General features: G+C 34.4%; 3 protein-coding genes and 1 non-coding gene across 5 annotated transcripts; 2 read left to right on the top strand and 2 right to left on the bottom strand.

The window, feature by feature from the left end:
- On the top strand, positions 853-2,832 carry LOC104737222 (protein cornichon homolog 5-like). 2 transcript variants are annotated; one of them, XM_010457342.2, is made up of 5 exons: positions 853-1,212; positions 1,355-1,528; positions 2,237-2,244; positions 2,363-2,485; positions 2,562-2,832. In XM_010457342.2, the coding sequence occupies exons 1-5, from the start codon at positions 1,141-1,143 to the stop codon at positions 2,590-2,592; spliced, it is 408 nt and encodes a 135-aa protein (XP_010455644.1). In that variant the 5' UTR covers positions 853-1,140; the 3' UTR covers positions 2,593-2,832. The 2 variants fall into 2 exon arrangements, with proteins under 2 accessions (XP_010455644.1, XP_010455643.1); XM_010457341.2 differs by lacking the exons at positions 853-1,212; positions 1,355-1,528 and adding an exon at positions 1,573-1,920 and having other exon boundaries at positions 2,063-2,244.
- Positions 7,191-9,999, bottom strand: LOC104737221 (AT-hook motif nuclear-localized protein 1-like). Its single transcript, XM_010457340.2, has 5 exons — positions 9,227-9,999; positions 8,247-8,314; positions 8,023-8,154; positions 7,777-7,938; positions 7,191-7,686 (listed from the first exon to the last, which is right to left on the bottom strand). The coding sequence occupies exons 1-5, from the start codon at positions 9,711-9,713 to the stop codon at positions 7,453-7,455; spliced, it is 1,083 nt and encodes a 360-aa protein (XP_010455642.1). The 5' UTR covers positions 9,714-9,999; the 3' UTR covers positions 7,191-7,452.
- LOC104737220 lies at positions 13,568-16,825 on the bottom strand. Its single transcript, XM_010457339.2, has 5 exons — positions 16,272-16,825; positions 15,312-15,464; positions 15,077-15,213; positions 14,750-14,977; positions 13,568-14,272 (listed from the first exon to the last, which is right to left on the bottom strand). The coding sequence occupies exons 1-5, from the start codon at positions 16,687-16,689 to the stop codon at positions 13,760-13,762; spliced, it is 1,449 nt and encodes a 482-aa protein (XP_010455641.1). The 5' UTR covers positions 16,690-16,825; the 3' UTR covers positions 13,568-13,759.
- Positions 15,486-15,558, top strand: TRNAA-AGC. The gene has a single exon. It is a non-coding gene; the product is annotated as a tRNA-Ala (tRNA).

The raw sequence follows: 18,606 nt of genomic DNA, 5'->3' as shown, positions 1-18,606 counted from the left end.
TATATTTATATATTTGTCAATGTACTCTACTACGATTCGAGTTTCTTCATTTTTATATGAAATACGAATTGTAACAGAATGGTTTCATTTTTTATATTCTCTGCTACTGCTATGAGTCTTTTGTACCCTGATAGGCTGATACTAACTGACTAGAGAGCATTTTTGGTTAACACCCAGTTTTGGTTCTGGCTCTGGTTTTTGGTTTAGGTTTGGTATATGAGAAACACAACTGATTAAGTTGTAATAATCCTTTTGGTTTCGGTTCTAATTGATTTCGTTTGGTTCATTTCAATTTTGTTCCGGTTTAATGTCCACTTTGACTTAATTGGCTGATTGCAATCGAGCATATTCAGTTTAGTCTTTTAGTTTTCTTTAAAGAGTTTTGGTCAAGTATACACATATTGTATTTTTTTTTTTTTTTTTCAACTTATAGCATTAATTTATTTCAATGGAGAACATTACAAAAGTCACATTAAGGAAACGGATATGCTTTTTAATAAAGGATATTCTTATTTCATACTCTTATAAATGTTTAAAGAAGCCATGGTCGGTTGACTCAGTTCATGTAGGCCACCACTCAAATAAATTCAAGCTAATAAAGTCAGAAATATATACATTCTAATATAAAATCAAATGTGGAAAAAAAAACCCAAAAATATCATGGTTATTTCAAATTTATATTATGAATATAAGAACTTAAGAAGTAGGTTATAGATGAAAAATATCAATACGTATATATATATATGAAGAACGTAATTAATAGGCACGATCAAAATAAGATTTGGTTACTTGCAAGTTGCATACAAAAAGGATTTGATTGTATGTTTAAAAGAAAGAAACAAAAATATATTTTTTTCAACCCAAAGCCAATTCCCAAATGTCAAACTTCCAAATATGCCATATTTCTCAATTTGCATAGGAATAAATAAGTAGGTTTATCCAACCAGATCCAGTGGGATTATATATAATTTTTATAAATTTAATTCCGTATATAATCTCTGTAAAAATATCAGATTATATCTCTATAATTCCTAAAGCTTTGACCAAATTACAACAAACACCGTCCGTATCTCGACGTTAGAAAGACAAGGCGGAGACGACGGAGATTCAACGTTGCAACACGGCGGAAGACGACGAAGGATGGGTGATCTACTCGATTGGATTATCTCCTTTTTATTCCTCGTAACCCTTCTCATCATCGTTATTTACCAGGTTTGATTTATTAATTCGTAGTTTATACTAAAGTAAAATATTTAGTTTATGGTAATTTTTATAGAAGATTGGATCAGTTCATCAAAAAATAAAAGTTGTCATTATTTCATCTAAATATAAGTTGCAATGGTATTTGATGCAGCTGACATGTTTGGCGGATCTAGAGTTCGATCGTAAAAACCCTTACGATTCATCAGCCAGTATAAACCGGTTATTTCTACCGGAATTTGGTTTGCAAGGACTTTTGTGCTTATACTATGTCTTAACCGGACATTGGTTCATGACAGTTTTGTCTCTTCCTCACCTTTTCTACAACATTANTTAAAAGAAAGAAACAAAAATATATTTTTTTCAACCCAAAGCCAATTCCCAAATGTCAAACTTCCAAATATGCCATATTTCTCAATTTGCATAGGAATAAATAAGTAGGTTTATCCAACCAGATCCAGTGGGATTATATATAATTTTTATAAATTTAATTCCGTATATAATCTCTGTAAAAATATCAGATTATATCTCTATAATTCCTAAAGCTTTGACCAAATTACAACAAACACCGTCCGTATCTCGACGTTAGAAAGACAAGGCGGAGACGACGGAGATTCAACGTTGCAACACGGCGGAAGACGACGAAGGATGGGTGATCTACTCGATTGGATTATCTCCTTTTTATTCCTCGTAACCCTTCTCATCATCGTTATTTACCAGGTTTGATTTATTAATTCGTAGTTTATACTAAAGTAAAATATTTAGTTTATGGTAATTTTTATAGAAGATTGGATCAGTTCATCAAAAAATAAAAGTTGTCATTATTTCATCTAAATATAAGTTGCAATGGTATTTGATGCAGCTGACATGTTTGGCGGATCTAGAGTTCGATCGTAAAAACCCTTACGATTCATCAGCCAGTATAAACCGGTTATTTCTACCGGAATTTGGTTTGCAAGGACTTTTGTGCTTATACTATGTCTTAACCGGACATTGGTTCATGACAGTTTTGTCTCTTCCTCACCTTTTCTACAACATTAAACTGTAAGTAAATTTTTTTACTCAATCATCATCATGTCGTACTCGAAACTAACCTGGTACTCGGTTCACGTAATCCGGTTTAATTTGATGATGTTTTCTCTTTGTTTATTTCCGGTTAAAGGTACGTGAAAAGGGAACATTTGGCAGACGTGACAGAGATATACAATACGAATAAATGGGAGCAAAAGAAACGAGTTTACAAGATTGCTCATATCGCTCTATCCATTTTTATCACATCCTTTTGGTACATTTCTTTATCTTCAATCACTATTAATCGATATGTTTACGAAAACAAAATCATAATTGTTACTTGTTTTTAGGTTGATACACTCGGCATTGGGAGACATCTAAGGTTGGAGAAATCACCGGACTTCACCAATTTTGTTTGCCATGACAAATCATTATGTAGCTCTTCATTTTTTTTTTTAATGAATTTTGTTGTTCTTTTTTTTTTTTTCCTTTTGGTATACCTCTTCGGTTCGTTACACAAATAGTAACGACGATTACACATGATATAATTTATGAATTTAAAATGTATCTTCATTGTGGGAAATTCTTGATCCTTACATTGCAAGGTTCTAGGCTGTAAGGTTTCTTGTGTCTCTTGAAAGATGAAACTAGCGAAGCTTGATGTGTTGTACTATAGACGTAAGTCAAGAGAATCTGTTCTGGCTTTGAATGCTTTGATTGGATTAGAGATAGTGAGTATATCTATTGGGGCCTCGAAAGCTGATCTGGTTCCTGAGCCACCCTAAACAGTTCAAAGAAACATGTTATTGAATTACCAAGCGTCGGTAGCTCAACTGGTAAAGACTCTTTCGCAAAAATCTAGAGATCGCCGGTTCGAGAGGCGGCGCTTGGGAGGGAACCATATAAAATATTTTGGTTCCTCGCCTGAGGGGATGTACTGGCCAAGGGCCCGAAACCTCTGAGTAATTCAAAAAAAAAACATGTTATTGAATTGGCGAACTTTATTTATAGGAACTCAGTTCATGCTCATGAGGTTACTACTATATCTTTATGGATTATGTGGTTGTCTCTATGTTCTAATTACAGAGACATGAAACTAAGCAACAACCTTCTTCAAACCAATTATTCCGGCAAGATTAGTGTTTCTTGGACTGAGATGATTTTCAGTAAGGTTACGCAAAACTAGGTGATGTTTTGGTTTACCACAGGAAGCTATGAAACTGTTCTGCAAGATGCTTGAAACACACATAGTATTTTTTTTTTTGAAGCTTAAATTAAATCGTGTGATATTTTGGGTTTTATACTCGGACATGAAACTCAAAAAAGGTTACGGGCTAGTTTATGTTGATGCTAAGTCACAACAATGTTAATAATACGGGGATTTGGGTTAAGATCGGAGCTAGTCTTTTTTTTTTATTAACGTTGAGATGTGAAGTAAGTAAGAGTTTACAGAGAGAGTGTTATACTCGACGTTATAGATCCGTCGAGCCGAAGACTTTGCGTACAAGACGAAAGAAACGACAAAATGCTAAACGCAAATAATACCATTTAGTTATTTGCTTTTTTCTCTTTCATTGTCCATTTTCAGATCTCGTGTCTAATAGTGACCTCAGGTATTTATAGTGAGTCGTTGACCTGAAACTCCTTACGGGGCAGAGCCCATATCCAACAGTTTAGAGTCTTGTGACATGTTTCGGACTTTTCATTTGTTGGAACTACACTTTTGACAACATGGCTTTAGCCAACTTTCCGGTGACTTTTCTAGTGACGTCCGTCATCGGAATGACTGGTTTAAGGACTCTTTGGATTCCTTGTAATGAGCACTATAACATAGTGTAGTTACTTGTCAAAATCGAAGTAATAATGAATGAGCAATTAATCTCCAAAGTGGTTAGCTTGAAAGCTTATAACTACAAATATTTGCATTTGTTCCACGTTGGAAGATTGGAAAGTTTTTCCACTAATATATGTAGTGATACACTTATTATGGGAAGAGGATATTACGTTGCATGGACCGGAATTGGTTTAATATTTTGGAGTAAATTTATTTGCAACTTATATTACATTTCATGTTACGTATGTTGCTTATAATATTCAAAATTTTATTTGCAAAGTCAAATCGAGTTTGTTGTGTTTAAAAACAAACAAAGTCGAAGTCTTATCAACTCAAACGGAAGAATAAGTCGATACGGAGATCTCGCCAACGTGTGAGACTTGATCGCATCTTCACCTCTCCTCAACTTCCCGAGATATCAGCCCACGAGCCCAGATTTTGTGGATAGCATCTCGTCCTCCTCTCCATATAAAAACAGAGCTCTCTCGTTCATTATTTGCACGCTTGCTAAGGAGAAAACACTCTCAAACAAAGATCCAACTCTCTCTCACTCATCTTTCTCTCACTACAAGAAAACGTAAGTGTCATCATCAAAAGTGTATCGTTTGCGCCAACGTTCGTTTGAGTCCGAAATCAAGTGTTGTGATTCGGTCTCGTTTCAGTTGTATCTTGGGGTCCATGTACTCATTAAACCGTCACACTGCGGGAGCTACTTTGGGTTAAGGAAAGAGATCGTATCTCGCCTCCGATCTGCTTCTACTCCTTTCTATTATCGTTTTACATAGGTGTTATAATCGTTATCTCATATTTGGATTTTCTCGGTCCTACAGTCTTAACCCAAAGTAAAGATTTGTTTTCTACATATAGTTTAAAACGGATCTTACAACGCGAACAGTTGATAAACGTATTGTAAGCGATGTTTGAACGTTTTATGTGAAGGCCTTCGGGTGTGTTTCGCAAAAACGCTTCAAGATTCTCGAGATTTCAAAACAGTTTCCATGAAAGCCATATGGTAGTTTCGTGAAACAGTCTTTTCGAGCAATCAAAAATTGTTTTTTCTACAATAGCTTTAGTGTAGACGTTGTATACGTACTATAAAGCTATCTACAGAAAATTTTAATTTTAGCAAATTAAATTATTTAATAACTTAAAATTATCTAATTGCTAATTTTTAATAATTATATTTGTTCAAAATATTGACATATTTTTGTCTTTTACGAACAGATGACTAACGGTGTTGAAAACAACAACAACAACGGAGGTGCTGAGGAACTTCGTGAGTCGACAACCCGACCCGGGAATGGTCCACCACCTGCTCCTCTCCTTCCGACCGAGCTGAAACCGAGCATCCCGAGCTCTGCAGTGACGCCCAACAAGTTTGATGGAACAAACTTTGATTCGTGGCAACAAAAGATGCACTTCTTCTTGTGTCTTCTTGTGTACACTCAACCTGCAGAAGTTTCTCACCGAGGATGCTCCGACACTGCCTGTTGATAACAACGACGTGCATGCGTTGGCAAGTTTTGATGCATGGCATCACTCGGACTATTTGTGCAAAAATGCCATCCTTGTTCACATGGAGGAAAAGCTGTTCAAGGTGTTTAACAAAGCACTAACCTCCAAGGTTCTCTGGAATCTTCTAGAAACCAAGTACAAAGTCTATGCTCTGGGAAACACGCCACAAGGGAGTTTCTCAACTACAATATGGTGGATTCTAGGCCCATAATGGACCAGGTACATGAGCTTCAAGTGCTGGCACATCAAATAGCTGATGAAGGGATGAACATATGTGAAACATTCATAGTGAATTGCTTCATCGAGAAGCTACCTCCAAGTTGGAGCGACTTCAAGCACTATCTTGATCACAAGCAGAAGCCATTCACCTTGCTCAACCTAATCTCAAGGCTGCAAAACCAATCAACTGAACGTGACAATGTTGTGTCCGTCATTGATGAGAATGCAAATATGGCTGAGTATAAGAGAAAAGGGAAAGCTAAGTTTGTCTACGGCAACAGAGGAGCTTCACCAAAAAAAGTTCTTCCAGGCAAGACGGCACCTCAGTCCTCCATGTTCTTCAAGAAGAAGGCGGGCTAAGAAGTTTGTTGGAAAGTGCAGCCATTGTGGCAAGAAAGGTCACAAAACCGCTGAATGTCGCAGCAAAGACAATGGTAAAAATCAAGCCAATTTGACTGAAGAAGAGTTGTGTCGTCACCAAAGCAAATGTGGTAATGAACAATGAAAACCCAAGGGAGTGGTGGTACGACACTGGAGCCACTACCCACATCTACATTCACTGAGACATGTTCAACACTTATCAGAAATCCAAGTCTAGTGAGAATTTGATGATGGGCAATATGTCTCACTCCAAGACCACCTTTCCGGTGCCAACGATATTGGAGTGAGACACATTGCCCATCATCAGATTCTCACCGGATTTCTGATAAGTGTTGAACATGTTTCTGTGAATGCATATGTGGGTAGTTAGGGGCGGATCCAACAAATCTTTTGAAGGGGTGCAAAAAAAACTCAAAAGTGTTTAGGTGGGGATTTGAAGCCTTGAACTCACATAATATGTGATGCATTATTGACCACCAGGCTACTTTACACCAATAATAATTATGTATAAACTTAAGTTTTTATATTTTTATATGGTGCATTTGCACCCCCTCTAATGAACGTGGGTCTGCCCTTGTGGGTAGTGGCTTCAGTGTCGTACCACTACTCCCTTGGGTTTTCATTGTTCATCACCACATTTGCCTCAGTGATGACCGCACACAAGTCTTCTTCAGTCAAATTGGCTTGATTTTTACCTTTGTCTTTTCTGCGACATTCAGCGGTTTTATGATCTTTCTTGCCACAGTGGCTGCACTTTCCAGCAAACTTCTTAGCCCCACCTTGCTTCTTCAAGAACGTGGAGGACTGAGGTGCCGTCTTGAAACAGCCTTTTTTGGTGAGGTTATGTATATGACCCAACATGGCATCGAGTTGGAAATTGTGTCAAGTAACACGCTCCGATCGACCTTTACATGAAAAAAATTTAACTATATTGAAGAAATTCATATTGTTTAACATTAAGATTAAAGCAATCTTGGTTTTATCTACCTCTTCTTTAGAGAGAAAGATATTACCAAATCGAACAGCCGGGTAACTTTGAACCGATACATGTGTTTCCTATTTTGATACAATAACTTGCAAAACCAGAAACCATTACCGGTTTTAACAAAAATATAATTAAACAAACAAGATGGTTCAGTCCGATTTAAATGATGGAAATCCTACATGAAAACAATGGGACCAATATAAGACCCTAAACCCTAAAACACTACCATTATACTAAACCCCTAATGTGGAAAAACCAACCGAAATGAACTTGATGAACCGAAAATACAGAGGAAGATTGAAATCTTTCAAGTTAAATTGACGTTAATATCGGAAGACTTGTTTCTTGGATCAGGTGCTAAAGAAGTCTGCCATGTATTATTATTGGTAGGAAGAGAAGACACTGAATGGATTGTCCGGTGATCAGCTGCACTAGAGATAGGAACCGCAGCGGTAGGACTCGACAACATGAAATCGTGTTTGCTCTTCTTCGGTTTCTGATCTTGCTGGTCCGTGCCAGCCAAAAAACTTCCAACAACCACCTAATGTATTCAACAAGCACACAGAATTAAATTTATTTCTCGGTTATAGAAACTTACGTCTTTTTGGACAAGCAAATATCCTAAAAGTACCTGAACCGGACTCGCGGCTACTAATAAACCGGCTACGCCACCGCCGACTACACGGCCATCGGGACTTGCTAACGATACGCTCATTCCTCCAATTCTACTCCGAGTTCCGCCTGAGTCATTAGGCATGAATGAGCCGGACAACGATAATATCTCAAACCGACCCTGAAAAATTAACACTATAAATCATCAAAATTTATCTTAAATTATCAAACTATAAATTTGATTGATGAGATTGAAATCACATACTTCGTATGTCAATGTGCCACCAGAGGAATCAGGCTGACGAAGTGTAACACTTGAAATAACACCGTTTGCTGATAAAACGCATATGGCACGAGGTCCTTGTTGCGAAAATGAGATTATCTTCATTGTTACATCCTAATTATTCCAAAACACATCATCGAAACTCATATAACTAAGATAAAACAACAAAGGGCCGGATCTAAGAAAAATAGTTTGGATGAACTTACCTCGCCAGTGTTAACTGTGATTATATGAGGTGTGAAATTACCGCCGACGGAGCAAGGTACCCATTCACCTAAACAAACATGAATTAACGTAATAAAATTGTCACTAATTTGACCTTACTGTTGCATTTAAGAAGCGACAACCAACAACATGACATATATATGTAGATACTTGTAACTTTAGCACACATCCATAACTATAGACAAATTAAACATAGATACAAAACATAGAAGAGATCTAATTTATAAGTTAGAGACCCCACTTATAATAAAAGTATGCATGAAAATGAAATCCCAAAAACCCCCATTTTTTTATTTTTTTTTGTGAATACTCAATAGAATCAGATTGGTCTACGAAACAAGATTCCGACAAGAAAAAGAAAAAAATCTCTTTTGAAAAAAAAAACAGAGAGAAGAAGACATATTAGATACCTAAATTCTCAACTTGGTGATGATGATACTTTGGTCTGTTAAAAGAGTTGGTTGGTTTCACTTTACTACGTTTCTCGGAGGCGGAGAAGTCGATGACGTGTGAACCCGGCGGCGGAAGATGCGACGGCGCCGGAGCTGATGAAATCGGCTTAGGAGATAACGCAACAACAGTCCCGTCAGGTCCGTACTTTCTTGGCCGTCCACGCTTCTTCTTAATTGGTCCACCGGAGATACCTTCCATCGCCGTCGTCATCGTCGTCGTTTCCGTAGATATTTGCGGCGGAGGAGGAGCTGTGTGATGAGACGACGGTTGTGGTGGAGGAGGAGGAGNACATAGATACAAAACATAGAAGAGATCTAATTTATAAGTTAGAGACCCCACTTATAATAAAAGTATGCATGAAAATGAAATCCCAAAAACCCCCATTTTTTTATTTTTTTTTGTGAATACTCAATAGAATCAGATTGGTCTACGAAACAAGATTCCGACAAGAAAAAGAAAAAAATCTCTTTTGAAAAAAAAAACAGAGAGAAGAAGACATATTAGATACCTAAATTCTCAACTTGGTGATGATGATACTTTGGTCTGTTAAAAGAGTTGGTTGGTTTCACTTTACTACGTTTCTCGGAGGCGGAGAAGTCGATGACGTGTGAACCCGGCGGCGGAAGATGCGACGGCGCCGGAGCTGATGAAATCGGCTTAGGAGATAACGCAACAACAGTCCCGTCAGGTCCGTACTTTCTTGGCCGTCCACGCTTCTTCTTAATTGGTCCACCGGAGATACCTTCCATCGCCGTCGTCATCGTCGTAGTTGCCGTAGATATTTGCGTCGGAGGAGGAGCTGTGTGATTAGACGACGGTTGTGCTGGAGGGGGAGGAGGAGTGACGGAGGGGCCGGGGGGAGATTGGTTTGAGCTTTCTGATCTTGAAGCTACGTGAAAATCTGACGGTGCGTCAGATCTAACCACCGTAACACCGCTGCCGTTACCGACGGTTGTTCTAACAGCTTCTCCGGTAGACTCCATATCTAAAGCCATTAGCTTCTTTTTTCTTGTTTTTGGTTATTTTTCCTTTATTTTCTTCTAACTTTTTTTCAAGAAAACATGTAAGATTTTGGGTTTTTTGATTAAAGATAAACAAAGATGATTAAGGATAAAGAAATATAATTAAGATCTAGAACAAGAAAATTAAACTGAAAATATAAGAAATATATTGCTAAGAACAGAGGTTGGAAAATTAGGAAGGAAAATAGGAAAATGTTGGAGAAGAAAGTGAGGGAAATTAGATTTATTTATGCTATGTCATTTTAGATTGAATAAATAAAATGTGATAATCTATTTTTTGATTTTAGAATCTTGACATTAAATAATGGTATTTTATAATGTTTTTATATTTTATGATTTGTTTTTCATGCCTTCAGCTAATTTCCATCGTAACTTTTTGTTTTTCCATGTCTGTCCATTTTTACTTTAATATTAAATATAAAATAATGTGAAAAGGAAATGTGTAATAGCGTGTTACTGTAATATACTAAACTCACAATGAAATTATTTATTAACTTCTTTTAGTAGGAATATATAGATATTCGTGTTTTTTAGCTGGAATCCGATGGGAAAGAATTAATAAATAAAAATAATAATTAAATAAGAAAATAGTATAGTAGACAAAAATTAAAGTTCATTTATTTATTAAAAAAAAATTGTGAATGACAATGGTCTGCGTGTATATTGGTTTCTCTTAAAATAATAATATACAATTTTTCTTGCCATGGGTTTTATTTTATTTTTAAATACTCAAATTTTTCCAACCCAAAAATACTTTTCCTTAATTAATAATCGGGCTTTGGAGTAAAGGACAAGTAAAACTAGGCTGCTAAAATGATGAATAAATAAATTATACTAGAAATAACTTAAATTTATTTAACATCTAACAATTAAAGAAGGCCAAAGGCAAGAATGACAATAACATGGGGCCAGCAAAAAACGTATCAAATCGCATAACTATATATATTTTTGTCATAGTTTTCCTCAAAAAATATACTATAAAGTTAGTAATTAAAAGTTCCAACTTCTAATCTTCTCCCCCACTTATCAATTTGTTTCATTATTCCATGGAAAATTTTTGGAGCCCAATTCTTTCACTTGATCAATATTAACATGACAAACGTGATCGATGATGATAGGGTTAAATGCATGAAGTTTTCAATCATCTAACGAGTCAAGACATGTTACTGTATAGGTCAACTTTATTTAGGACGAACATAATTCTCCTAATACGTTCACTTTTACTTACACTGAGACCACATGATCATTCTAAATAGGATAGGATTAGAGATGCCCTAATATAGTTTTTGGTAATAATTTTATGCATGACACCAATGTCAAAATAAGTGGATGTTTAAAGTAAACTAAAATAAAATATTTTGTTATGTTTAGTTCCTGATGGTTAGTAATTACTATTTACTTACTCCTATTTTATACTGTTTCGTGTATTTGTGGGAATCCGAAGGTCATTTTTAACTTTTACTTTAATTTTATATTTGCAAAGCTTTTTAAAATATTGAATATTGTTATGTGTTTGCTTTACATTCGTTTCTTTCCTTTTACATTTCCCAAAGTCTTCGTCACAATTATAGCTACCCAACTAATTTATGCCCATTTTAAAATAGTAAAAGAATTCTAATAATTAATATCATTATTTTATTGAAGTAAAATTGTATAGTTTGAGTTTTTGATTTGTAAACAGAATAAAATCTTTCAAGGAGATAAACAACGACAGTGGAAAATTTTGAATTAAAAGATTCAGATTGTCGAACGTTGTTGTTACAGTCACTTAAAATATTAGCAGACATAAATTGTTTATTCTGAAAAACATATTTACAAATTTCTGGATTATATACAACGTAGACCTATTTAATCCTGTTTTAGCTATTCTTCACTTTCTCTATGTGTTATGGATTTTTTTTTTTTTAAAGTAAACATAATGCAAAGTGCATTTGTTTTCTTTTATTCTATTAAATAATTAAATTACAGGAAATGAAAGCAATCATGAATCGTAAACTATTTAAATACAAATTTATTTTGGGACCACGAAGCATCGAGTCATTGACCAATAGAAATGCACATCTAATTCGAAAAAAAAAACAAAAAAAAAAAGAGAGAAGAAGATTAATTAAATAACCTGGAGTTTTAGATAAGAACGAACCATTTATTAATCGTCTAATGTTTTCTTTATATATTTTTCAAACGTTTAAACTTAATCTTTCTGTAAAATTAAATATTATAGTGATGTGCTCGATGTGCATTTCCTCCACGACTTTATTTTATTTTATTCTCTTTTTAATGGAGATAGAGTAAAATATTGATTTCACATGGCTTTTTTATTTGGAATTTTACATTTATAATTGTGGTCGGCATTTCTGACCTAACTTGGTTTCATTATACAGCTCACTGCAAAACATATAATATTTATAATTTAAAAGCTATATATTTTAAAACAACAATAATTATTTATCAAATATTTATTATATATAGTATACACCACTTGATTTAAAACTTTGACCGAACCCAACAAGAAGTTTACATTATTAAGTAACTTTTTTTTTTAGTTACTTTCATTTTTCTCTAACTTTGTCAACAACTCTTTTTTTTTTTTTGTTAAATCTACTCATATATTTTTTTTCCTCTTTTGACGTTTGTATTTGTTTTCAGTTTTATCAAAAGTATGTCAAAGAAATACAACATTTTCTATATATTTTACAGTGATATGTAAACCCATTATTTTGTGCGTGTGAATGGTAGTCACACCAAGAAAAGGAAAATATAACGTAATTATAGTGTATTTATTAATATTAGGTGGTGGTGCTGATATTGCATGTTCATTTCTGGTGAAACTGGATTGGTTACAACTTACAAGTAATCAATATTATAGCTTAATTTTTTTTTTATTAAAGAAACTTATCATGGCAAATTGACAATATGTATTTGCAATACCCCATCATGTGAACCTTTTATACAAAATAATAAAATTATCGGCGTGCTTTTAAGAAAGATAAATAATTTGTTGACACTTCCATATTCCAATTACAAGAGTTAAATATCCCTTGTAATATTTTATTACTTTTTACCTTTAATTTGTTTTTTTCCTAATTAATCATGTCATTCACAACCTTCATAGGTAAGTACACCACCCTTGATTCATCTTAAAGCAATATATTATACTATTATCACAAATCGTTGACGTTGATTTACACATATACGCCTGACATTTGTTAAAAACCCTCTAAATTGCAAACCTTTTGATACATGAGCCCACTGTCGTAGATAGTCATTGAGAGCCCATCTAAACTAAGTCAATTTTACGATAAAAAAGAACCTCAAACTTCTCCACTAATCCAAAACATTTTAATTTGTATTATGGTTTTGTCGAAAACACCAACGTTTTATTAATGTGTTAAACATGAGTTTGCTTTGTCTATCATATAAGAAACTTGACACGATAATTTGGAATTTGTCGAGCGATAATTCTGAAACACTCGTCATAATTCAATCTTTCTTTCACCCGATTCTAGTTATTGGGTTAGACACCTAGCCTGCGTCGATTAAGTCATGACTTACGATTGTTTCCATGCGCGGCTAGTTGGAACACTCAAGGAGATGAACTAAGGTTTGCTGTTTGTATTGCCACCAACGGAGGTTATGATGGTCGAATATATATATTAATGATTTAAATGTGAGTGAAGATGGTTTAAGTTATGACAAGGGCGATTATGCAATATATCCTTTCTCTTCTACTAAATATAGGGTTCAGTTACAAATAAATATAGGGCTTTTCATATGTTATAGTTGACTCTGAAACATGAGATTTATTTAAGTTAAATTAAGTTATGCAGTTACGAAAAAACTTCCATTAAAACATAAACAAAGATCAATGGTGAAAAATACATACTAAAACATCTAATGTAATTAGCTAACCTTAGTTCATCTCTCCTTGAGTTATTCCAATTATTTACATGCACGTATCAAAATATATCCCACAAGTCATAACTCCAACCCAAATATAACAGCGCACACAAATTTCATCATCACAAAGACTCGTTTGTAAAAGGGATTTCTTGGAACTTAAACGAAGCATTGCCCGCATTTTCGCGTTCAAATCTAAACACATCATCATCGGACAATGGCATCACTTGTCTGTCACCAACTTGTCGCGGTGGTATAACCTCACTAAGCCGCGGAAACTCGGTGGAATCGAGCATTTCGCTACTAAACAGCAAGTGATTCCCACCACTGCTACTCCTGGGAGGCGAGGAGAAATCTGCTGTGGCAGAGGTGTCCCAGAGAAAGACGTGGAGGCCTATGGGGACTTTTGCGTGACGGTGCAGTGACAGTTTCTGGCTGAGCGAAACTGTGTCGTAGCAGCGAATTGCTCCTGTGGATGAGACCATCCAAGGCAATACCTTCTGGTTACCCACACGGGAAACCACTAGACGACGTGATGCCTTGGCTGCTTCTCTGTACAATGAGCTTAGACCTGATCTTGCAGCTGGTGCATTATCGTCTTCGTGGTCCGTCACTGATGAAACGTATATGAAACCCTGTCCAAGAAATGTTTCAATTCAAATATTAAAATGTAATTTTTTTTCCTATTTCATTTTTTATTTGAAAAGCTCCTGCCAATTAAAATGAAGTTACAAAATGTGTCTTAATGTACAAATGAATATATCTTTGGTTTGTAGGATATTTTTGTAGTTGATTATGATTTCATAAAAATTGATGTATTCAACTTAATTTTTTGTTTCATAAAGTTTAGTGTTTTGCTAAATTATATGTAAAATTCCACCTTCATAAAACGATAACTTTTCCAGGTGTAAACAAAATCTGATGTGTGTGAAAACATCTTAATTAAAGTCATAACTCTATAAAGAGGAAGAACATGATTTTGTTTGGTAGTTTTGTCTGAACGGGTGGTAGTAAAAAGTCCCGAATATTACCAAAAATAAAATAAAAGCCATGATTTGAATTTTAGTCCCTAGTGATGCAACAAATTCAGTAAAGATTTTTTTTTTTTGTACCTCTTCAGTGCGGCTAATGGAGAAGCCAAGTTTGGTATCGTCATCTTTGAGTTTGATTTCGAGTGGGAACTCAACACCAAGAGGAGCAAACCAAAGCCTAACCGCTCTCACCACACCAATATCAACTCCATGATAATCCTCGAAACCATAGAGACTCGCGTTTGCAAGATTCGACAAATCCGCAAGTGACGTCGTATTAACCGTTGCCGACGCTGTTTCTCCTGATATCTTTTTTTTTTCCATATAAAACACAATGCAATCAACATTATCATATCAATCTCTCTACATATAAACAATGTTACAAAAAAAAAAACCAAAATCTCTAACCTTTGTGAGCAAAGATTCAGTCTGAATATTCATAAAGACAATAGGAACACCATTAGCTTGTGAACAACTTAACCAAGCATTAGCACGAGCAAGTGTGTCTTCCAAGTCGTTGTACCGAGAACCTGATCTACCATAAGCTATAGTTTCGGAAAAAATCGTCAAAACATTATTCACATATAGAGATTTATAAAAATGAATGTGTGACTAACAAGTAAGAACAATGTCTATATATTACCAGAAGCTTTGGGAAGAAAAAGAATGGAGAGGAAATTGCTAGAACCAGAGATTGGTAAAGCTTCTTGCATTCTTCTTTCCCATGGATATGATACATAACCATCTTGAAGCTTTGCTCTCACCAATGCTTCCACCATCCTTGATCCTCTTGACTCTGCACATTGTTTATCAAATTGGGGATGTAGCTCAGATGGTAGAGCGCTCGCTTAGCATGCGAGAGGTACGGGGATCGATACCCCGCATCTCCATATTTTTTACTTTCAATTATTTATATCAGAAAAGAAAAAAATCAGCTAAAAGATTCTTGTTAATATTAAAAAATTAGAAAATAGTAAGATTCTTCTCTGTTAATTGGTCTAAAGAAGTTTTTTTTATAATAAGATAACCAAATATTCTTTGTTGTTAAAGTTTGAGCGACGAAACAGTCTTAGTTTATAATTAATCCTTAAATAACAACATTCCACTTTCAATAATTTTTATAAAATAATGAAACAAATCATGTAAAAGAATTTAAATATTAAAAAATAAGATATAGTAACATTCTTGGTTTAAAGACTTCTAAAATAAATATTCTTTGTTGTTAAAGTTAACAACGAAACAGTCTTAGTTTATAACTAATCATCAAATAATAACTCTAAATAAATGAAATAGATTCAATGTTTTGCAAGACACACAAACATGCTCCTTCTATGTCAAAAACATCATTTTATTATGAAAATTTAAAACATAAAACTTACTTTGTTTTATCTTGATCGACGACAAATTCGTATAATTTAAGCTTAATTCAAAAAGAAAAAAAAAATCGTACGTACTAATAAAAACAACAATAATTAGATTCACCAACTGAGAAACACGACATGAGTTAAAAGGAAATGGTCAACACGTAAGCCACGAAAAGTCAACCAAAGTACAAAAAACAAAACAAAGAGAAGATATTTTAACAAAACCGAGTTAAACTCACCTTGCAAACCGAGACAATCCGACTCAGTCCGATCCGAAAACCCAACGGTATAATTCGGGTCATCAATGGATCTAAGCATGTACTGTTTCTTCCCGGCGGAGTCATTAGGAACAATACAAGCAGAGAGATCGGAGAACTCATCGGAGCCACGGCGAACTCTCACAACTATGGAAGTTTCTTTATTCCTAAAAGAATTGTGTAGAACCTTCTGAAGCCAAGCTTTGCCTCCTTTAAACGGAGCTTTGAATATAGCCGAACCGGGTCCTGAACCGATCCGGATCTCTTCCACTATGTCTCCGGTTTGAAGCATATCGCCGCTCCATTCTTCGCTTTTGGAGCTTCCTTTTAGACAGTCTATGGAGAGGACCACGGTGTTTCCGGGTCGGGTCGTGGATTCGGGTTGGTGGCTACGATCCATAGAGAAAAGAGGAGCTAGAGAGAGAGAGAGTTTGGTGAAAAATTTATGAGTTCTGATTTCTAAAATTGTGGAAATGATCCTGTAACACGGAATCTTCGAGAGAGAGAGAGAGAGTATAGATGTATATAAAAGTCGTACTTGGCTATGATTTTGTTCGTGCTACTAGATATATTAGGATAATTTTAAATCTTAAACAACGCCACTTGTCATGGAACTAAAAGCTTTTAGAATTTTGATTTGGTTTTAAATAATTCATTGTTAATCATATAAGACTTCTTACTAGTGATTTTTTTTATGAAAAAGTAATAAATATTTGTATAAATAATGAGAGCATCACATAATTTGATAAAAAAACAAACTTCCTAAACCACCATTTAAAATGAAACAAAGTGGGGAACCAAAATATTTGTTGATAATTATTTAGAATTGAAATTTATTCAAAACTATGTAATTCAGAGTTATATAAACTATAATGTATTATATATTCATATATATATTTGATATTTTTTGGTTAACTTATTTTATTCGATGTTGAATTGATTAATAAGGTCAATTTTTTAAAAATGACTTATTTTCACTTATGTTAAATTAATTTTCTTTTCCATCTACTTATTTTTTTTTTAAAAGTACATATGTTTTCACTAATTAAATTTATAAGAGAGTTGATTTTTTTGAATTATTGACCTTTGTTTTGATCATTGATGTATAATTCTTGTTTTTGCTATATATTCGTACATATATTCAAAATTTTCGGTTAACTTATTTCATTCAATGTTGATTTGACTAATAAGATCAGTTTTAAAACAACTACTTACTTTTCACTAATGTTAAATTAATTTTCTTTTCTATCTATCATTTTAAAATAATCTACATATGTTTTCAGTAATTAAATTTATAACATAAGATGATTTTTTTGAATTATTGACCCTTGTGTTTGTTCATCGATGTATAATTGTTTGTTCATCGACTTCATGGAAATTTAGTAATTTACTATATGATAAAACTTTTCATATCAATGATAATTATTTATCAGCTTCTTTAGATATGCCGACTCTACTAGTATAAAATATATACTTTTCATTGTTTATTAGCCCCTTCTTTAGTAGACACATATAAAGAAAATCACCCTAACCAAAAAGTATTATTATATGGAAAGTATTGGAAAGACGTTCTATTTCCCCGTCGGAATTACTATATCTTACCGAATGTTCTTGGAATTTTGACCTTCTAATAGAACCTCTTCCAATTTATCTACTCCTTCTATTTTTCCCCGAATTCATACTTCTATGTCTATTTCCCCATCCGCCTGGGTTTACACGGTTTTGTTAGTAAACCCGATAGAAACCCATCTTAAACCGGTATGAAAGCAATTTATAACCGGGTAACATTTAGAACCCGACCCGACTACTTCTTCTTCTCTTTTAAAACGAAAACCCCCAAATTCTTACTCCACTAAGAACCCTAAAAATCTAAATTGAAAAGATCCAAATTTCTGTCTCTTTCTCTCAAAATCATGAGTAATATTTCTGGGTCTTCGAGCAGGTCGACAAATGTCCGCGAAAGAGGTAGAGTTGTTGGTGTACCTAAGAGATGCTGGTGTGGAGAAGCAATTGTGGCCAAAATGTCAAAATCCGACCATAACCCAAATCGACGATACTTTCGTTGTGTGTATGCAACTGGAAATAAGGTAATACGAAGTAGAACTTATTATTTGGCTTATGAATATTGATAAGGTTCTAAACGATAACCAAATGTAATGTCCATGGTGTAGCTTATGAATGACAATCACGTTTTCAAGTGGATCGATGAGGCTTTGTTGGATGAGGTGGAGACAATGAAAGAGTTCATATCAGAGACAATGAAGGTTGAGAAGAAGATGCAAATGGAGCTTGAGAAGAAGATGGAAATGGAGCTTGA

The sequence above is a fragment of the Camelina sativa genome, chromosome 13 (assembly GCF_000633955.1).
Source record: "Camelina sativa cultivar DH55 chromosome 13, Cs, whole genome shotgun sequence".
NCBI classification, from domain to species: Eukaryota; Viridiplantae; Streptophyta; class Magnoliopsida; order Brassicales; family Brassicaceae; genus Camelina; species Camelina sativa.
Note: the sequence above shows the minus strand (reverse complement) of the source record. Positions and strands in the feature narration are given on the sequence as shown.